Source organism: Heloderma suspectum, chromosome 14, assembly GCF_057233095.1.
Source record: "Heloderma suspectum isolate Gila_16-S chromosome 14, 16-S_ref, whole genome shotgun sequence".
Lineage (NCBI taxonomy): Eukaryota > Metazoa > Chordata > Lepidosauria > Squamata > Helodermatidae > Heloderma > Heloderma suspectum.
The window spans coordinates 19914705-19936953 of record NC_139471.1 but is presented as its reverse complement, the minus strand read 5'-3'; the positions used below and the strand labels follow the sequence as shown (position 1 = coordinate 19936953).

Below are 22249 nucleotides of genomic sequence, written 5' to 3'. Positions count from 1 at the left end.
TCTTTGCATTGTTCATTTAAGAAGGCCTTCTTGTCTCTCCTTGCTATTCTCTGGAACTCTGCATTCAGTTGGATATGTCTTCCCCTTTCTCCCTTGCTTTTTGCTTCCCTTCTTTCCTCAGCTACTTGTAAAGCCTCATCAGACAGCCACTTGGCTTTCTTGCATTTCTTTTTCTTTGGGATGGATTTCGTTGCTGCCTCCTGAACAATGTTATGGACCTCTGTCCATAGTTCCTCAGGCACTCTGTCTATCAGGTCTAATTTATTTATTTATTGCATTTATACCCCGCCTTTCTCCCTCTCGCAAGGAACTCAAGGCGGCTTACATTATCCTCCTCCTCACCGTTGTATCCTCACAACAACAACCCTGTGAGGTAGGTTGGGCTGAGAGTCTGTGACTGGCCCAAAGTCACCCAGTGAGCTTCCATGGCCAAGTGGGGACTAGAACCCGGATCTCCCGGCTCCCAGTCCATCACTCTCACCACTACACTACACTGGCCCTAATCCCTGAAATCTATTCTTCACCTCCACTGTATATTCATAAGGGATATGATTTAGGTCATACCTGAATGGTTTAGTGGTTTTCCCTACGTTCTTCAATTTAAGCCGAAATTTTGCGATAAGAAGCTCATGATCTGAGCCACAGTCAGCTCCAGGTCTTGTTTTTACTGACTGTATAGAGCTTCCCCATCTTTGATTGCAAAGGACATAATCAATCTGATTTCGATATTGACCATCTGGTGATGTCCATGTGCAGAGTCGCCCCTTGTGCTGTTGGAAAAGAGTGCTTGCTATGATCAGCGTGTTCTCTTGGCAAAACTCTATTAGCCTTTGCCCTGCTTCATTTTGTACACCAAGGCCATGCTTGCCTGTTGTCCCGGTGATTTCTTGACTTCCTACTTTAGCATTCCAATCCCCTATGATGAAGAGGACATCTTTTTTTGGTGTTCGTTCTAGAAGGTGTTGTAGGTCTTCATAGAACCGATCAACCTCAGCTTCTTCGGCCTCAGTGGTTGGGGCATACACTTGAATTACTGTGATGCTGAATGGTTTGCCTTGGATTCGTACTGCGATCATTCTATCGTTTTTGAGATTGTACCCCAGTACTGCTTTTCCCACCCTTTTGTTGACTATGAGTGCTACTCCATTTCTTCTAAGGGATTCTTGCCCACAGTAGTAGATATAATGGTCACCTGAAATAAATTTGCCCATGCTTGTCCATTTTAGTTCGCTGATTCCCAAGATGTCAATGTTCAATCTTGCCATCTCATGTTTGACCACCTCCAGCTTACCTTGATTCACTGATCTTATATTCTAGGTTCCTAGACAATATTGTTCTTTACGGCATCGGATTTTCTTTTCACCACCAGACACATCCACAGCTGAGTGTCCTTTCGGCTTTGGCCCAGCCACTTCACTCTTTCTATCGCTACTTGGAAATACCCTCTGCTCTTCCCCGGTAGTATATTGGACACCTTCCAACCTGAGGGGCTCATCTTCCGGCGTCATCTCTTTTAGCCTTGTGATACGTTCCATGGGGTTTTCTTGGCAGGAATACTGGAGTGGGTTGCCATTTCCTTCTCCGGTGGACCAGATTTTGTCAGAACTCTCCGCCATGACCTGTCCGTCTTGGGTGGCCCTGCACGGCATAGCTTATGGCTTCACTGAGTTACGCAAGCCCCTTCGCCACAACAAGGCAGTGATCCATGAAGGGGATTGGGTTGTACAGAAATGTAATAAATGAATCAATATGCCCAGAAAACCCAGAACCATCCGTTCCATCTCTTCCAAGCATCCCAGGGCAAAGACCATTCAGCTATTGCAAGATCTTCCACCAGTAATTCCACACCACTGGTCAAATGCAACCCTTATTAGTTGTCACAGCAGCAGTGGTAAATACCTGGCAAAGGGCCTACAATCCCAGCCGCTTCGGCGAGTCTGTTTGGCAGTGCTGATGAGGATTATCTAGATGCTGGCAGTGCAGTGCCTTTCCCCGCTCTACGCTCTGCTGGTTTGGGAGCCAGACGACAAACCAGCAGGCAATCTGCTTGCAAAGAAAGAAGGGAGACACGCAACCAGCCCTCTCCCCATCTCCTGCCATCGACACAGCCTCTGGACCACGCAGCCAGATCAAGATCAAAGGCATCAGGAATGGATTATCCCTGCCCCATCGTCCTTTCAGCATCTGCTAATCCTCCCATTTCTTCAAAGCCATAGCATGAAAAAGGGAGGGACAGTAGGAGCCCGGGAGATGCAATGGCCTGGGAGGTTTAGGCCACAAAGAAGCAGATAAATCAACCTACTTTTGTAGGTTTATTTATAAAATAAATAAAATATAAAATAAACCATCTTTTGTGCAGCTCACAACCTTCCTCCAAAAGGTTGATCAGAGCAGCATATCGGTTCTCATTTAAGCCCAGAGAGACTCTGCAGCTTGCAGAGGGGAAGATCAGGCAAACATCGACATTTCCAAAAGAAGGGGCATCCACAGGTGTCCCAACTGGACCAGCGCTATGAATCTGTTTGTTTGGTTTTTTAAACATTGAGTCGATTAATCAAGCTGGTTTCCGTGGTCCAGCCTTCCCCAACTTTGTGCCCCCTGGCTGTGTTCCCCACTCAGCACAGCTGTTGGATGCCCCACATCACATGTACATGCCATGCCCCACATCATGCGCATGCATGTACATGTGATGCCCCACCGCATGTATGCCCCGCCTGATGAATGTACATGTGGGGCATCACATATACATGTATGTACATCACATGTATGATATGATTTCATACATGTGATGTACATACATCACACATGTGATGTGGGGCATCACAATGGATGCCCCACATCACATGTATGATGTGGATGCCCCACATCACAGCTGTTGGGTGCCCTACATCATATGTAGTTTGGTCCTAAGACAGCTATGCCTCTAGAACTCATGCAAGGACAGGTACTTATCACCGATTAAGGGATGGGGAGCCTGTTAGACTACAACTCCTATCATCTCCTGACTTCCTGGCCAGGTTGGCTGGGGCTGATGGGAACTAGGGTTCCACAACATCTGAAAGGCCACAGGTTTGGTTTAGAAAGAACAACAACAAGCATCAACCCTTCCAGTTGTCCAACAGGGTTTTCACCACCATTCTGGAATGTCAGGTTCCAAGCAGCTTTGTGTTTTGGAAGAAGTTTAAAAGGCATGGTAGCTAGGGATGTCGGAGAAATCTGTAACAGAATCAAATGAGTTCAGATTTCTATGAATCCAGCCCACAGATTCTGCAGTGGACTGACTTTTCCCGGGTTGCACGGATTCCATAGACTTTTTTTTTTTTAACTTTCTAGAATTGTACGCAAATTTATTTGTTGAAAAATATGTAAAAAACAATGTGCGGATTTCCCCATAGGCTAAAACATGAAAATGCACGTTTTGGAGGGATTTGCGCACTTGGGGGATTTGCGCAAATGCGAATGTGCAGAAATGCAGGAAATTGGAAAAATTCTGATTCTGTCAATGAGCGGACGATGGAATGAAAGGCACCTGACAATCCATGAAACACAGACTGAATGGATTTTACAAACTCCATAACGTCCCTAATTGTAAATGAGCTTATTTAAGGCAGAAGGATATACGAACCTGCCGTAAGGTTTTGCTTAAATGTAAGAGCACCACAGATAGCATAAGATAGTATAGGGAAAGGAGGGATAGCTGAGAGTCAAAGACTGGTCCTGTAGGCCTGATCAAAGATGGGTTCTACAGGTCTAGTTTGCACAAGAGTAAATTTTGGGAAGTGATTGTTGGGCAGCCAAGTTATTTGACTTTGCTAAAGAAAGAAGTTTATGGGGAACAGCTTGTGGGTGATGCATCTCTTCTAGACAAGTTGCCAACCGCAGGGCACAAAAACAGGATGCTTAAGGAGAAGTTGGGGATTCTTCGCGTTTCTTTGCAATTTACAAAGACGGCAACAATGACCTTAGTAGACAGGAGGCGCTTGGATTTCGAGTAAGCTGCATAGAAGGAGCACGTGATATGATAACCAATTAGAAGCCTAGAGCACAGCAGCGACCAAGTATTGAAACTGGCATAGTTCAAGGGTATAAACCAGAGCTTCACCGCAGATGACCCTTTCTGCCTTCCTTCAAGATTCCTAGGGTCTTTTCCAACTGTATACAAAGGGTCTTTGAAGTAAGATAGAGTTACTTACTTAGATAGCTAATTCTATTCTTTTTCTGTTTCTATATTAAGTATGAAAGGTGTGCGTGCATGTTACTTTATTTTCTAAACGCATTCTATTCTACTATAAACCGTTGTCTTTATGTGTGGAAATCAGTTAGGGATGGGCGGATTACTTACCCCGTTCCAGGTGGAGGCGGCAATCTGTCCCTCCCCCCGGAATCCTCCCCGGCCAGCTCCGCTCCACAGCAAGTCTGCGGAGCTGCCAGCTGGGCCCGCCTGCAGCCAGACTTCTGTCTGCTGCCGGGCTGCGGCCACAAATGGCGTCCGGCGTAGCAGCTGCCATTGGCGTCCCTGCATTAGCCGTGATAGGCTACACATATATTTACGTAGCCTATTACGGCAAAAGGCAGGGATGCAAATGGCGTAGCGGGCGCCGTTTACATTCCTGCTCTTTCGAAGATAGACTACGTAAATACTTACGTAGCCTATCACGGCTCAAGTAGGGAGACAAATGGCGGCTGCTGACTGGGGCGGCCATTCGTGGCCGCAGACTGGGGCAGCGGATGGACTGGACCGGCCGACGCTGGGTAGGGTCTGTCCCGGGAAAATTTCGCGGGTTGGCAGAGGGGAGTGCTCTGTTCTGCCACGGACTCCGGGGGGGGGGGGGCGGATTCTAAAGAATCCGGCCTCATTGGAATCCATGATGGAATTCCCTAAAATCCCTAAAATCCCTAAAATCAGTGCAATTCAGTGCCAAGGAAGCTACTTCTAGCCCACGCCAAATTTTAGTAGACAGGAACTGTGACTCCGTCATCATTTTAAACAGGCAGTTTAAGGAAAAATCGGCACTGCGGTTCTAATTTCCCTGCACCTCTCCTCCCTTCCCACCGCTTGAAATAAATAATAATCATCATCATAATAGTAACAGTAATACTAACAACAACAGAAGATGTGTGTCTATCTGTCTGTCAGTGCCATAGTGCCATGACCATGAAACCTAGACACCTGAAACTTAGCATGCATAATGAGGGGGGCCTAGGGCTGTGCACCTCGGGGATATTTTGTTTGTTAAATGCAGTATTTAATTTTAATTAATTTTAATGTGTCGGTGTGGTTGAAGCCAGCGGTAACATCTTCAGCCACTAGGAGGCAGGCTTCCTTAACAAGCACATAGTTTTGAAATCCATACAGTTTGAAACCGGGGGAGACTACTAGGCTGAGGGACAGAGTTATAGGTCTGCCTCTCTCCCCTGCTGTGGGGTAGCCCCTCTTCAGGGGACTGGAGTGGACAGACCCCTCCCTCAGGGTGTCCCATGGCAGGGTCCGTGCCTAGGGGTGCAAGTGGCAATGGTTTCACTCAGACGGGGCGTGCATTCTGTGTCCAACTCTGACAGCTGCACGAGTTTGCTCACACCCTTTGATGTATCAAACTAAGGACTATTCTAACCTGTGCTACCTGAGCCCGTTCGCTGTATACACACACACTCACACACACACACACACACACACAGAGGTTACAACAGGAAAGTCAGTCAACTGGGGAACTGAATCTACTACTCAAGACCATAAATGATGGTTGCCAATTGAGGCCGCACACTGGACTTTTTCCAAGAGAAACAGTTCAACAGGCCACAGGCTCGAATGCCAGTAAATTGCGCTTTTTTATTGCACAGATGACTGTGTTTCCAGGGGCAGCTTCCTCAGTAGGGTCAGGATGAAAATCCAGGCTTTGTGTTTTTTTTAAAAAAGAGAGGTCCCAGGAGTTGTGAGCTGGGGAGGAAGAGCCCAGTTCCAGCTGCTAACATGATCGGAGGCAAATAATATTATAGTTTGATCTCCTGCATCAAATGCCCAAAAGCCACTTACTTCAGCCAGATAGGACTATCATTAAGACAAAGATTAAATGGGCACAAATCAGACATCAAGCATAACAACAGCAATAAACCTGTCAGTGAATGCTTTAACCTCCCTGGACATACCACTAAAGGCCTCAGGTTGGCAGTTCTAAAGAAACTGAAATCAGGGACTCGCCTGGAACATGAGACTGAAGAACAAGAGGTGATAAAGAAATTTGATTGTCTTCATCAGGGACTTAATAGGGACCATGGTTTCTATGCACATTATAAAGACTCTTATTGTACCTTGTGGTTTGTAACTGTTGCTATAAGGGAATGGAATGCTTGCTGCAGATCTGTCTGTTTAAAGGCACAATCCTATGTATGTTTAGACAGAAAGAAGTCCCACAACTCCCAGCATTCCCTAGCCCGCACTGTTGAACTACAACTCCCAACATCATCACTAACCATGGGCCAAGCTGGCTAGGGGGTGACGGGAATTCTAGTTCTACCCTAAGAGGCAGCCTAAAAATAATTAAAAACAAATAAAATAGCATCCGATCTGAGTAACAGTCCTTGGCTGGCTGGGAAATTCCAGGAGTTGTAGGACTTTTTTCTGCCTAAACATGCATAGGATTGCGCCTTAGCTGGTTTTTCAGACTCAAAGCCTCCAGTTCCACTTACAGCAACCACTGAAGAAGGTTGTAACCCACGAAAGCTCGTGCTAATGTATTACAATATCTGAACAGCAGTTGGTCTATATTTGCGCTACATTTACCCTATGATTTGAGGAGCTGACCTCTGCTAATTCCAAGCAAGCCCCAGCCCTTACCAGCGACTTTTACACTTGTTTGCAGATTAAAAACACCACCACCAATTTCTTGTATGATTTAACACCCCTTCCCTCTGGAGGGAAGAGCCTGGAACCTGAGCTCTGCCATCAACTGCCAGGGGCCAGAAGAGACTGCCGCATGGCTTCCATCCCTCTGCTTCCAGTGTTCATGCTGTGAGTGTTGTTGGTGATGTAGACAAAACAGAACCATCCCATGACCCCATGCACAATAGGGAAGTATCAGGCCAGGTTTGCAGAAGCACGAAAAATCTTTAGGGGGAATTCCCCCCCACCCACTCTACGAGTGGTAGATGAGGGAACCCAAACGGACTGTTGAGGAAAACGGAACCCTGGGTAGGAGGAAGAAGGGAATGGAATGTTGCCGGGGAGGGCCTGGCTGGCTGGCTGGCAGAGCGAACAGGACCACTCCACACTGCAACAGTCTGTTGCAGACCTCGCTTGTTTTACCCTACTATCTCATATTGCATTTCGGTGATGGATTTCAAATTCTTGTAAACTGCTGGGAAGTGGGATATAACATGCAACCAGTGAATGAAAGCTAGAGCGGCAAGTTCTGGACCCTGCCACGGGCTTCTGCAACAAACCCTCTATCTGAAATTCGATGTCAGATATCCCAGTCAAACGAGGACGGCAAAAAGGCATGGGAAGGTTGCTGGAATCTTCCCGCTGGCTGGGGATGATAGGCGTTGTGGCCCAACCCCTTTGGAGGGCCCCAGACTGTGGGCAGGCTGCCTTAGAGGAATGGAAGGATAAAAACGTAACAAATGAAACGTGCATCCGTGTCTCTCTCCTTTTTTTAATGCTTTAGAGAGAGGAAAGAGAGGTGTGGCAGCGAAAGCAGGATCTGAGGCTTAGCTGTGGAGACTGTTTCTGTGTTGTGGTGCTACCATGGGACGGTAACCACAGCTGGGATGGGTAAACAACACTACAGAATAATGAACGGGGTGGCGGCGGCAGGGGCGGCGGGGCGAAGAGAGTGGCCTTGTGGGTTTCGACACGGCTGGCACCAACACTTGGTACCCTTGGGCAACGGCTGGGGCCCAAGCACTCTGGCAGGGGCCTCCTGCTGGTGCTGCTCCAAGGCCCCGTTCAATTTCCCTCCCACCACTGCAGGCTGGTGGTTCCGATGTCAGTGGGGCGGTCAACCCGCTCCGGGTTTCAGCCAGAACCAGTCCGAACTCTAAAGGAGCTGTCCAAGCTTCGAAGGCCACCGCCTCCGGTGCTCTGAGTATCATCAAGCAGGAGAGGCTGCTGTTTGTTTCCCACAATGCCCCTGACAGAGCATTGCTCTGGGGCATTATGGGAAATTTAAATGATGGCCCGCAGCCATGCAGCGCCGCCGCCTGCAACCACTGCCAGGTAAGCCTGCCAGGGCTCATCGACAGAGGAGGGGGCCCACGGGAGTTCATGGGGCCCAGCCCCCTGCCCCCTCAAATCTGGAGTTGGCCCAGGACGATCAAATCGTATTATAGACTTTGCCGCCACAGGATGTCGAGATGACCCATGGCTCCAGATGTGGTGGGCCACAACTCCCATCATTCCTGGCCTGGAGATAATGGGAGTTGTAGTCCAACATGCCTACAGGGCAGCAGCTTGGGGAAAGCTAGTAAACTAAAGCAAGTGACATGACATATAGGCCCGCTGGGTGCTCTCCCCACACCTGCTCCAGTTCAGTGGGCCGCCATTTGCAAGGGCAGGAAAACTCACAACCCAACGGAACGTAGCAAATAGCCCTATGGTCCATCTAGCCCAGTGTTGCTACACCGACTGGCAGCGACTCTCCAGGGTTTTAGACGGGGGACTTTTCTGGTCATACCTGGAGATGTCGGGGATTCAACGGGAACCTTCTACAAGCAAAGTATGTAGCTATTGTCCTTCAAGTAAACATAAAGTAAGGTCCCAGTCCTCATGGTTGTGAATAAAGGGCTGAATTAAATGGGGACATAGGAAGCTGCCTTATACAGAGTCAGAACTTTGGTCCATCTAGCCCAGTACCGTCAACACTGACTGGCAGCAGTTCTCCAGGGGTTCAGGCAGGTGTTTTTCCACCCTACCTGGAGATGCCAGGGATCGAACCTGGGACAACAGAACAAAACTGTTCCACATCTGCACAGGTCAACCCTCAACAATTCCCTGCTAAGCTCCAGGGAGTTACTCCATTGGAAGCACGTTGAGGACCACCGCCTCACGTTACCTGTTTAGTTCCTGGCTCTGCTCAAATCTGTACTGCGAGTCGATGTTGCCCTGAAATGGTACGTATGAAATGGGTTGGACTCGCACGAGGAGGAGGAAAGTGGATTGCAGACAGTGGTGCAGGTAGGTAATTTTAGACCCAGGACTCACTCCTCTTACAGGGGGGCTTCAGACAGCCATGAGGGAGGGACCATAGCGCAGTGGTAGCGCACTCACTTTTCATGCAGAAGATTGCAGGTTCAATCCCCGGCACGTCCAGGCAAGGCTGGAAAAACGCCTGCCTGAAACCCTGGAGAGCCGCTGCTGCTGCTGCCAGTCAGTGTCGACAATACTGGGCTGGATGGACCAATGGTTCAATATAAGGCAGCTTCCTGTATTTCTAGTTAATTCAGCTCTTTATTCAGAACCATGAGGGCTGGAATCTTATTTTATTTTTAGGTGAAGGACAACAGCTCCATGGCAGAGCCCCTGCTTTGCGTGCTGAGGGTCCCAGGTTCGATCCCCGACATCTCCAGGTAGGGCTGGAAAAACTGCCTGAAACCCTGGAGAGCCGCTGCTGCCAGTCAGTGTCGACAATACTGGGCTAAACAGACCCAGAGTCTGATTTGGCGCAAGGCAGCTTCCTAGCTTCCGACGTGTATTACTTCAGTTGTGAAGCACACAGTGAAGGCTTCTCTTCTCCCATCACCTCTCCGTGCTTTACAGCGGCCCCTACATGCCTGATATGTTAAGAGCAAGAGAGCAATAAAAGTTCGCCAACCCTGGTTTTAAAAAAGGAATCCTCTGAGCATGTGCAGCTTCACATTTTAGGCTCACCTGAATTACAACACCATGACCACTACAGCCATGATACGGCGTTTGCCCACCCAGGTGCTGACCTGCTTGCCATCTGCCGCTGTCCGGGGGGTCGTCTGGGGGACCCCACGGCCGCGGGGCCTGGGCCCTTGAGGGCCACCCCTCGGCGCACGGCCGAGCGCAGCGAACTGATGTCCGCCAGGCCTTGATCACGGTGCTCTGTATGAAAACTGCCCAGGTGCCACCGCGGCGGCTTAACAGCTCGATCTGTTGCACTCCACGCACACCCCGGCTGCCTCTCGAGCGGGCAATAAACGAGCCAATGAATTTCGCAATCAGTACCGTTTAAAGCCCGCTCGGTTGCTAGCCATGGCTCCGAGGCCCGCAGGGGCGCGCTTCTGCTCCCTGCAAAGCAGCGGGGGGGGGCCCCCGCATGCCTGGAGATTGGGGGCCCCGCGTGCCTGGAGATTGGGGGCCCCGCGTGCCTGGAGATTGGGGGCCCCGCGTGCCTGGAGATTGGGGGCCCCGCGTGCCTGGAGATTGGGGGCCCCGCGTGCCTGGAGATTGGGGGCCCCGCGTGCCTGGAGATTGGGGGCCCCGCGTGCCTGGAGATTGGGGGCCCCGCGTGCCTGGAGATTGGGGGCCCCGCGTGCCTGGAGATTGGGGGCCCCTGCGTGCCTGGAGATTGGGGCCCCTGCGTGCCTGGAGATTGGGGGCCCCGCATGCCTGGAGATTGGGGGCCCCGCATGCCTGGAGATTGGGGGCCCCCACGCCATCGCCAGCGCACAGTGGCGCCAGGCCTTAACGCTCGGCACATGCTCAGAGACACGCGCTCTTGCTTCTTTGCGCTCGCGCCGCCTTGGTCCGGGCCAGCAGGCGGGCTCAGAATCGCTCGGCACGTGCTCAGGGGAAAGGCTGCCCGGCGGAGCTGGCTTTCAGCCCCCGCCCGCGCCCCCACCCCCGGGCCAGGGCTTCTGCCTCGGCCGGCGCGAAGGGAGCCAGGGCGCTCGCGAACCCTGCTGTCTGGCATCACGCCGGGACGGGGAAGCAAGCAAGCAAGCAAGCAAGGAAGGGCTCTGCACGTCCCCAGAGGCACGCTCTCCTCCTCCTCCTCCTCCCTTCCGATGGGCGGGGGCTGGCCGCCTCTCCGCTTCACGGCGAGCCGCGGGCGGGCTCCCGCGCCCCGCGGCGAGGCCCCGCGGCGCTCTGCCCGTGCTCAGAGGGGCAGGCGTCCCGGAGCAGGCGGTGGGGTGACTCGCAATCCAGCGGGCGGCTGGCGCCCCCCCGCCGCCGCCCCGGACGTCGCCCGCTAGGAGGGGAGCCCCCGCCCGCCCCCGCCCTCGCTCACCTCGAAGAGCTGCGGGATCTCCCGGCGGGAGACGTAGTCGCGGGCGTCGGGCGGGCCGCTCGCGGCGGGGCCGGCCATCGCCCCGACGGCGCGCCCGGCCGCCCGCTCGCCTCCGACTGCTGCCGCGGCCGCTGCGCCGGGCCGCCGCGGCGAGGGGGGGCCGGCGAGGGGGGGGCGGAGCCGGACGGGCGCCGAGCGCGCAGAGGGGCGCGGGACCCCCGGGCGCGCAGCCGCGCCTGCGCCGCCCAGGCGGCGGGGGCGGGGGCGTGCAGGAGGGGGCCGGGTCCCTCGAGGCGGGGGGTAACAGCGCCATCCCAGGCGCGCCCACCCCTAGGGCGCGCCTCGGAGGCCCGCTCCCGAGCTCGCGCCCTGCGGAGGGCTGGGACCACACGCCCCATCGCCCCCGGGGGGGGCGATGGGGCGTGTGGTCCCAGCCCTCCGCAGGGCGCGAGCTCGGGAGCGGGCCTCCGAGGGACTCGTGGTCCAAGCCACCAGCCCGTAGCCGGGGGGGGCTGCCTTGAACCTTCTTTGCTTTCCTTACAAGCAAGTAATTTGAGCAATACGACGACGCATGGCATTGTATGTATATCAACTAGAGCAATGCGACAGTGGAACCCGTGACCCGGGGGGGCGGGGGGCTCTCCCACCCTGGAGGCCTTCAAGACGAGGCTGGACAGCCACCTGTCGGGGATGCTCTGACGTGGAGTCCTGCACTGAGCAGGGGGGTGGGCTCGATGGCCTTGTGGGCCCCTTCCAAGCCCACTCTTCTATGATTCTATGAAGCTGGACATCCACCTATCAGGGATGCTCTGACGTGGAGTCCTGCACTGAGCAGGGGGGTGGGCTCAATGGCCTTGTGGGCCCCTTCCAAGCCCACTCTTCTATGATTCTATGAAGCTGGACATCCACCTATCAGGGATGCTCTGACGTGGAGTCCTGCACTGAGCAGGGGGGTGGGCTCGATGGCCTTGTGGGCCCCTTCCAAGCCCACTCTTCTATGATTCTATGAAGCTGGACAGCCACCTGTCGGGGATGCTCTGACTTGGATTCCTGCATTGAGCAGGGGGGGTGGGCTCGATGGCCTTGTGGGCCCCTTCCAAGCCCACTCTTCTATGATTCTGCGATTCTGATTCAAAGCAGTTTACAGTGCTCTCTTTAAAAGGCCTGCAAACCAGATGAACTGCTCCCCCCCCCCGCATTTTTGATGCCCCCAGCCAGCCAGTATTTTTAGGCTGGCTGCAGGCCTGTGGAACCATCTGGAGGGAACCTGGTTGGGGACAGGTGGGTCTTACTCCCGAGTAAGCCTGTATATAGGATCTCAGCCTTCCAAAGGCGCCTTTCTCTGGGGTTCCAGGGGAAGCAGGAGTAACAGCCTCATCTCAGGGTGCGGGGCCCAGAATCAAGGTGTGGCGGGAGGAGAAAGAGCTGTTTGTCGGTTGGCTTGAGAGCTTTCGCCGTCCGTCCTGCAGACTCCATCCCTCTGCCCCCCAAGGGCACACCGCCCTCCCTCCCAACTGGAGTGCCGGTTCTGGTCCTGTTCCCTGGCCACCCGAGTGCCACGCTTGGGTGGCCACTCCACCAGGCCACTCCCCTTCCCACCAGGCCCTTGCCCCATATCATTGGGCTCCGACCCCATCTGGCAAGCACCACCCCTTGTCTCCCAAGGACCGCCCCTGCAAGATCCGCAGGAGAGGCGCTTCTGGTGGCGCCAGGACCTGGAATTCAGAGTTCATACCCCCACCTCTGCCTTGTACTTAAGTTCTTGGGCGTCTTACTTAAAAAAAAAAAAAAAGTCTCACCAGTTTGCTTTCTGGGAAATGAATGTTTTGTGACTGGCCACGCCCAGCATGGCAGCCGTGACACTCTCCCAAAATTCCAAGTGTGCCCACTGACCCAGAAAATTTCGGGGACCCTTGTTTTGTGGTTATTTTTTTTTTAGCCGTTTTGATAGTTCACTGGAAAGCGGTATGATAAATTTGTATAACGAATATTGTTTTTTACAAAACCGCCCGGTTATTATGATCTGCGGGAGAGGCACCATTCCCCACAGAGGCCCGTTTGTCGGGCGCGTATGAAAGCGCTTTCCCCTGTGTTGCCCCCAAACTATGGAACGCGTCCCCTCAAGAACTACGATTCTCCCCTACTCTCTTGGCCTTTAGAAAGGCTGTAAAGACACATCTTTTCCATTTGGCTTTTCAAAATGTGTCGTTTTCATGTTTCTACTATTTTAATGCTCTTGTTTGTATAGTTGTAAGGTTTCATTGTTTTAAATTGTTTTATGCCGTCTTGGCAGCTTTTTAGCAGATAAGGCAGTATATAAATGTCAATAAAAAAAACAAATAAATGTCAATAATAAATAATATACAAGGTTGAGTGAAGTGTTGAACCTAACAAGAGCCCTGCTGGATCAGAGCAAGGGTCCATCTGGTCCAGCATTCTGTTCACACAGCGACCTGCCAGCTGTCGACCAGGAAACCACAAGCAGGACAGGAGTGCAACAGCACCCTCCCGCCCATGTTCCCCAGCAACTGGTGCACATAGGCTCACTGCCTCTGATACTGGAGGTAGCACATCATCGCCAGGACTAGTAGCCACTGGTAGCCGTTTCCTCCAGGAATCCATCCAACCCCCTTTGAAAGGCATCCCAATTGGTGGCCATCACTACGTCTGGTGGTAGCGAACTCCATCCTTTGACTCTGTGCTGTGCAAAGCAGGCCTTCCTTTGATCTGTCCTGAATCCCCCACCAATCAGCTTCGTGGGAGGGACCCCACTGGGTCCTAGTATTTTGAGAGTGGGACCCCCCTCCCTTCTCTCCTGGATTGGCATCACATTCACCCCCTCCATGTTTCCCCCACAGAGAACCCAAGAGGGCATTTCTCCCAAACTTTTGCATTCATTCCATTCTTGCCACCTCTCTTATCCTCTTGACTTTTTAAAAAGGAGCTGGCATATGGCAATTTTTCTAACTTTGAATGAGATTGCAGTGGCAACCCTTCACTGAAATCTCAGGGTAAGGAGCCAGAATGGGGGGCTCCACTGAAGTAGCCGCCATTATCTTCCCCTGACTAGCAGGATAACATTTTCTGCCCCTGTCAGACGCCACCAGGCCCCTCCCTGATCCACCAGGCCCCACCCTTTAGTTCCCAGGCCGCACCCCCCTGCATCTCAGGGCTTGACCTGTAAAAAAATACAGGTTTGCTGGCTATGGAGATGCAGAATTTGAAAGCCCAACAGCGCACCTTGCACAACGTCTATTCAGAAGTAAGCCTCAACAGCTGAGTTCAATTGGTTTTACTCCCAGGTAAGTGTATATCCTTTATACAGGATTATAGCCCAAATGGGCATGTTGGTTGGAGAGCTGGGGGTGGAGGGAGGAAAAATATGGGGTGCAAAGGTAGAGTTGCTGGGGATCAAAATTCAGAGGAGGCCTCTTTATGGAAAGCAATTTTTATGAAACAGAGTTTGCAACATTATATTGATGAATGGTTCAGATGTCATCAATTAACTAGAACATAAAGGTGCTTCCCTCAATTAATTGGGCAGCAGTTTATTTTTTAATCCTTTTGAATACCAGTGCATACTGAAACTACCACTGGAAGATGGTGTTAAGGAGAGGCATTCTTCCTTGTGTCACACACAGGCAGGAATGCCTCAGACGGTGGCGGTGTGGACTTCCGCTAACAACAAAGGATACTGTTTTCTTTGGAACGGTTGTTTTAGCCACACATGCAAACGTACACAGAACATAACTGGTTTGTCAGTTAAAAACTTTGTACAATGGATCGACTTAACGTTTCTGAAATTGGTGAACAGCCCTATAGGAAAAGGTATTGAAAATGACTACTTCTCTTGGCCACCCCACGTACCTCTGGAGCCTAATTTTTGAACTTTTCCAGTATTTTCAGTGGGGCCGTTTTGTTCTGGGAAGAAGTGGGGGGAGAGGGAATGGCAGGGGCTGTTGGGGCCAAGGACGCAGCTGGATGGGTTGCAGTTTTTTCCACAACAGCTGTGGGAAATTTACTACGAATGGCCTAAGGCTTTTTCCACCCCTTTGGAATGCATTTGTGTGTGTGTGTGTTTTGTTCGGTTTTGTAATGCAAGACCTAAGTTCAGATTTGGGACACTGGAAGGAACAGACGCACATACACAAACACAGAGGCCAGAAGCATTTGGAGAAGGACCGTAGCATGCAGCACTCTCCCCGCCCAGGTTCAGTCCCCCCCCCCCCAGTTAAAAAAGGACCAGGTAGCAGGTTATGGGAAAAAGCCCTGCTCTGCCTGAGACCCCTGGAAAAATGTTTCTGTCACAGTAGACAATGTTGGCCTAGGTGGACAAAGAGTCTGACCTAATATAAGCCAGGTTCTGATGTATTTATGTACCAGATGTGGTCCTTAGCATCCTCAGTTAATAGAATATCAGCTTATGGGGCCTGAGATCTGATTAAAAAGGATCAATGTCTAAGACGGATACTTAAAAGCCTGGAGAGTGGCTACCAATCAGAATAGCCAGTTCTGGGCTAGATGGACCCATGGTCTGATTCACTCTAAACCAGAGGTCCCCAACCTTTCTGGACCTGTGGGCACATTTGAGAAACTGCTGTGGACACCACCACAAAATGCGTCATCAGTGGATCACCACTTTGGTGTCAATGTGTCGCGTCTGTGGATCTCGGACTGCGTCTTATTCAGTCACAATGTTTGCTTTGTGTCTATTGGACACTGCAACGTCTCTTTAATAAGGGATTGTCTAATTCAGCTAATTGCTCGTGGTGCAATGCAGCTCATGCTTCTTTTAAACGTACATTTTGGCAATGTCCAGTAGTTGCTTCTTTGAGGGGGAGGAGGTTATTACACAGATAAATTTTGTACTGGAACAGTCTTTAATATTCACTGTTGTACATGGTCTTTTAAATTAGTTATCTGCTTTATGGAAATCAATAAATGGTCAGGATTCTCCGTGCCCTTTTGACAGCCAAAAGACTGATTTTACAACACTGGAAGGATAAACCCTCACTTCCTATAATGCAATGGATTGAGGACCTGACAACACTTTCAATATTTGAACGGGTGGCATATAGACGCCACCTTCAAATGGATACTTCTTTGGACATCTGGTCCACTTTGGCTGAAGCCTATGTATCATTGCTAGAAAGTTGTGTGCATTTCACATGTATCCATTGCTATGGATATATACAAATCCATGTATGTATATTAAAAAAAATGGGGAAGAAATAAAGTTTTGAGGGTACCCATGTTGGGAACCCCTGCTCTAAACAGTGGTGCAGTTAGATTGTAAGACTCCAGACTTAATGGTCTTCAGGACCCCCCTCTTTAGATGGTCATGCCTGTGACTTCACTTGCTTTGAAATGGCATCAGCCAGCCAACCCTGCTGCATTTGGGGGCTGTCCTGTTGAGGGGGCCCCTGGACATCTCCCCAAAGTCCTATCCTGTCAGTACCCATGACTCTTAAGATAGCAGGCATACAGATTATGGCGATAGGCCATAGTTTACGGTGAAGCACACACCTTGCAGGCAGAAGGTCCACAGGTTCACCCTGTGGCATGTCCTGCTAAAAGGTTCTCAGGTAGGGCAGGGAAAGCTTTATTGTATTTTTAACGTTTAAGGTGTTTAATCTTTGTTTGTAAGTCACCCAGAGACCTGGGCGACTTATGAAAACCAATGTCAAGCCATTGGTTTTCTTAACAGACACTTCTATAAAACTTGGAAATCAGTACTAGGGAATTTTTTACCTTAATTTTAGCTTGTTAGCCCTGGATTATCAGTCTCCTCTTTCATCTCTAATTTCAATACTAGGGAATTTTTTACCTTAATTTTAGCTTGTTAGCTCTGGATTATCAATCTCCTCTTTCATCTCTAATTTGCTTTTTTCCCTTTTGTAATATTCTGGATAGCTTCTTTCTGTTATATTGTGATGACCTGGGGTTATAAACAAAACTGAAACGATTTATTTTATTTACTACATGGACATTCTGTTTCCTCCAAGAAGCTCAAGGCAGAATACATGGCTCTCTCCCCATATTTTTTTTTAAAAATTGTTACAATAATCCTGTGAAGTAGGTTACGCTGGGTGTGTAGGTTCCTGGAAGAGTATGACTTTGAACCTTCAGTCGAAGTCTGACACACTAATCTGGGCTTGCCCAACTACAATGCCCAGCATTCCTGACCATTGGCTGATAGGAGCTGAAGTGCAAAATATTTCTGTAAATAGGCCTTGGGCATTTTATCGGCTGCTGCTGTTTTTAATTGGCTGTTTCATGGATTTGTTTTTATTGGACTTGCTTGTTTTAAATACTGTTTATATTTTATAGGATTGTTTTCTGTTGTATTTTTATTGTATTTGTTTAAGTTGCCTCTTTGGACCTCATAGTGTGGAAAAGCCAGCCACCAAATTTAAATAATACATCTTGAATTATATATCTTGAAGGTGTGGCAGGGAGAAACGGCCCATTCTGTGCTGTGGACATGGGGAGACCCTTCTCCTAGGAGAACTGTCAAAGGGCATTAGGGATAGAAGTAAAAAATAGACCAGCAAGCCCCTCTGCTTGAGAAGTAGCTACAGGATTTTTTAAAACCAGAATTCAGTTGGGGCTTCCCAAGAAAAAGAGAACCTCTTTTCAATGCCGAGAGCATGCAAAGGGGCAATACAATTTTGCCTGGGCTGGTGCCGTTCCCTCGTTGCTTAGGAACCACAGCTGCCCTCACACATCTGGGCTTATGATCCCGGTGCAAGGGGCGATTTATGGCAAGCTTGAAGCCTTGAAGTCCAGTTCCTCTTATTTTAGAACACAGGAGGCTATTTGTCTTAGTCCCAGAATCGTTTGCTCTGACTGGCACCATCTCTCCAGAGTCTCAGGTAGAGTTCTTTCCCTTCTAACAGGAGGTGCCTTGGATTGAACCTGGGACCTTCCACATGTCAGGCATGTGCTCTGCGATTCAGCTATGATCCCCCCGCCCCCGCAGTCTTATTTTTGAAAGCAAGCACTGAGTTTTACAACCCATTTTGTTGGCAGGGCTCAGGAACATGCAAAGCCACATCACGACTGGGCAGACTGCCTTTTCTGTCAGCTGGGATTTGTCACGCCCTGGAGAATTTCAGTTTTTGGTAAACTGCTGGGGTACCAGATCTCACGGCATGACAAGTAAGGTACATTACAAAAGAATGATGGGGAAAGGTCACCTCCAGGTGACTTTTAGGTACTTTAGGTCTCTCTCTGATCTTACCAGGACCTGATGCTTAGGATGATTTTTGGACACAAAAACCATCTTGAGTATCAGCTCCTGGTGAGATCAGAGAGAGACCTAAAAGTACAGGCTTGGTGGAGAAGAAATGACTTCTTGTACAGACTGTCTCCTTTCAGACATAAAAAGAAATCAACTCAAGAGTAGCTCACAGTTCTATCCTATGCATCTCTACTCTGAAGTAAGTCCCATTGAGTTCAGTGAGACTGTCTCCCAAGCAAGTGTGCATAGGAATGCAGCCTCGGCCTTTAACAGCGTGATGCTATGCATGTTTACTCTGAAGTCAGTCCATTTGTGTTCAGTAGGGTTTACTCCCTAGTAAAGTGTGTTTTAGGATTGCCTCCTGAGATTGCCACCTAACATGGGCTAATGAGGGTCAGATTGTCTGAAAGCTGGTAAGAGAAAAAAAAATGCCACAGTATGAAAGATGTAGCAATATTTATTTTCATACAAATCATTACAAAACTCTCTTTCCGTGCTGATTGGGTGCGCAGCTCCCAACTGGGCCAGTGACAGATGCGCACAGGAGTCAACAGTGTGCAAATCCATAAACAGTTCTTTGTCGATGGATCTGGAAACGCGGACCGGGCTTCAAGAAGGAGGTGTTGAAAGGGTGCCGACTTCAGAAGTCTCAGCCTGTGGAGGTTCACAGAGGGTCTCTGCAGGTAAGCAAATGTTCCTGCTTTGTTATTACTGGCAAATGGATTTTGAAAACCTGCGGCCATCGCACCTGTGGGCTTTCCCTCTGCGCTTTCAATGAAAGCAGAACTCTACATTGTCCCGGTGGCTGATGGTCCATGAAAACGTGATACAGTCAGTGGTCGTTATTTTGGTCCCAGAAAATGCAAGGCCTCCAAGATGAGGCAGCGTTCTTCACTGCTGGCTTTTGGGTTATGCGGAACCCTTTGTCGAGCCGAATTGAGCCTCCTGATGAAAAAGCTCTGTGTGACTCAAAGGCCTGCATTCTACTCTGTCAGCCAAAGTGGGTGACCACCAAGAGTATAAATAATAGGGCCACATCTGCTGCTTGTCCCCAGCTAGCTGGGCATTTTAAATGTTCACCAGAGCCACTCGGACCAAAGAGGCTAGATTGTGTTTCGCACTCGAGCCCCTAACTGCATGGTAACTCCATAGGGCTAGGAGCAAGTTGTATATATAGCGTGGGGATGCAGTTGCTTTCTGACAAACCAGTGATGGGGCTTAATACCTCTCGGGCGGACTTGGCTCCCCCTCTCGCAAATTGTTGTTCATGGAGTGCCAGTTTACCTTGGATTATTGTACTTTTAAGTTGCATGGCTGGATTTATTCAGTCCCCCAAGAAAAGATTTATTTACTAGCGCTTAGGCCAAGTTGAGAATACCAGTTGCCTTTTCAAACTATTATCTTTTGGATATTTTGCCAGTGCCGAGTTTGATTTGTTATGTTTTGCTGTTCTTTTAGGCCGCTGATTAAGACTGCTGTCGAAATATGTTTGTCCTATTACATTATAGTTTTCAGGCGCTATACATTCAGGTTTCAACTGTTTATATTTGTCATTGCTATATTGTTATAACATGTGTATTTACTTGTATTAAAGAATACGGTAGGAAGGTATACATTTTCCTTAACTTCTGTAACTGTAGGCAACCTGGTACTCTCCAGACATTTTGGATCACAACTCCCATCATCCCTGGCTGAGGCTTATGGGAGTTGTACTCCCAAACACCTGGAGGGCCCCAGGTTACCCACGCCTGGTCTGCAGCGTTCCCACATTACGAGAGTTCCCACAATCTACTCTTGGAGTTGGGTCACTGGGGGAAATTTCTCCTTCCCTCTCTGGACTGAGTTCTCCCTGCATTGCACCATGCTGCAGGTCAAGGCATACATGATAGGACATACGCACATGGAAATCCCTGCATGTAGAAAACTAGCATGACAGGGGAAAGGGTTCCAGCCTAGCCTTCTTGACAGAGCAGCTTTCTACATGCAAGGGTTTGTTTGCTTGCTTTTAATGTGGATATATTCCATCATATGCGCTCTCGCTCCACTCGGAACAATCTGAAGTGGTACTGTCCAGGCAAGGGTTTATACCGGGCGTAGGCAGATGTATTGGGCATCGACTCCCATCAGCCCCAGCAAGCATGGCCAATGGTCAAGGATAATGGGAATCGGACTCCAAAACTTCTGGAGGGTGCCCAGTAGCCTACCCCTGGTTTATACCATCGAAGCAAGAACAAGGAATAAGCGAAGGTAGTTACAAAGAAAATGCGGAATCCGCAAGTGTCCACATAGTGAAAGAAATCGAGGGGTTTAAAATAACTTTTCAGGTCTCCTTTGCCAAGATCCCTTCAGCAGTGAGGATTCTGAGCCGCCGGCAGATTGCATGCGTGACTCACAGCCTGCGCAAGCCGCAGCTACCACGGCAGAGCTGGTCGTGAGAGAAGATCCTCCCTGTTTGTTCTGAGAAAGACCAGCTGGTCTGTGCTGCAAACCGACAGGATCATTCTGCACCAAAAGAATTCTGCAGGTGGGTGCGCAAAATCCGTCCCAGAGGGGCTGGCGATGCGCGACTGTGTGATAATGCCGCGTATTCGCCATAGACAAAAGAAGCAGCAGCGTGTCTGTCGCTCTCTGCTGCTTCTCCAGGCCTCTGCAGGGCAGCCTACTGAGAAAAGCTGACAAACCCGGCCCTTCTCCCCAAAGAGCCACAGCACCATTTTTCCTTCCCCATTTTACAGATGGGAGAGCTGAGACATGGTGAAGCGAGAGCCAGCGTGGTACAGTGGCGAGAGTGTTGGACTGGGAGTCGGGAGATCTGGGTTCGAGTCCCCACTCGGCCATGGAAGCTCACTGGGTGACTTTGGGCCAGTCACAGACTCTCAGCCCAACCCGCCTCACAGGGTTGTTGTTGTGAGGATAAAACGGAGGAGGAGGATGATTATGTATGCCGCCTCGGGTTCCTTAAGGAGGAAAAAAGGTGGGATATAAATGTAATAAATAAATGATAATAAATAAGCAAGTCGTGGTGGGAAAGCCTAATGAGAGAAGCAGATCAGAATCTCCTGTTTGGGATCTTGCCTGTTCATGCAGAATTGAAGCCCCGAGAACTTCACGGTTAACATTATCAGCTTTCCCCAACCTGGGGCCCTTCAGGGGTGTTAAGACTACAGCGCCTATCATCCCCAGCCGGCATAGTGAAGGCTGCTGTAACTTAACATGCAAGCACACGCACGCACGCATGCACGCACACACGAGGCCGCTTGTGCTGTTCTTACAGCCACTTCCAGGGTATGGAATCCCTTTGCTTTTTACCAGCCGCTGCTTCCTCGATAAGAGGGAACCACAGCCGCAGAATTACACAACTTTTGCTTGCTGCTTTCCTCACTGGGCAACTCCAGCGACACCAGATCTCCAGGTGGCGCTCCCCGGTCCCAGGTCTGCGCTGGCACCATCCGCTAGAACATTGCGCAAACAAGGATGTTGCGATGCGATAAGGAGGCTGTCGAGAGGAACGTGGACTTGATCAAGGGGTGGAAGCAAGCAGCTGTTCCTGTCCGAGCCCTGGGAAAACAGCTTCCGTGTGCCAACTGGGGGAACAAGTCAGCTCGGTGGGAAAAAGATCTCCCTGTGATAGCATATACTCCCAAGCGGCCCTGTTGATTCGGGGGAGTTCCGATCTCCCAGTCTGATCTCCGAGTCCCGGGTAAATTGCTGTCCCTTTTGGGGAGATGTTAGGGACGCCTTTTTGAAGTGTGCTACTGTGCACAGGCCCGGCGCCAAGGGCAAGCATGGTTGGGCACCTGCCAAGGACCCACACCCG

At 50.3% G+C, this 22249-nt stretch overlaps 2 protein-coding genes across 2 annotated transcripts in view; both read right to left on the bottom strand.

The window, feature by feature from the left end:
- Positions 1 to 11341, bottom strand: part of AK1 (adenylate kinase 1) — a 70560-nt gene extending 59219 nt beyond the window's left edge. The window contains exon 1 of the mRNA XM_084821410.1: positions 11190 to 11341. Coding sequence (XP_084677536.1) covers positions 11190 to 11267 — 78 coding nt within the window. The 5' untranslated portion in view covers positions 11268 to 11341. The remainder of the gene's footprint in view (positions 1 to 11189) is intronic.
- A 7531-nt stretch (positions 11342 to 18872) lies between these two features.
- ST6GALNAC6 (ST6 N-acetylgalactosaminide alpha-2,6-sialyltransferase 6) overlaps positions 18873 to 22249 on the bottom strand; it is a 40684-nt gene continuing 37307 nt past the window's right edge. The window contains exon 7 of the transcript XR_014785906.1: positions 18873 to 19109. The gene's annotated coding sequence lies outside the window, so the exon portion shown is untranslated. The remainder of the gene's footprint in view (positions 19110 to 22249) is intronic.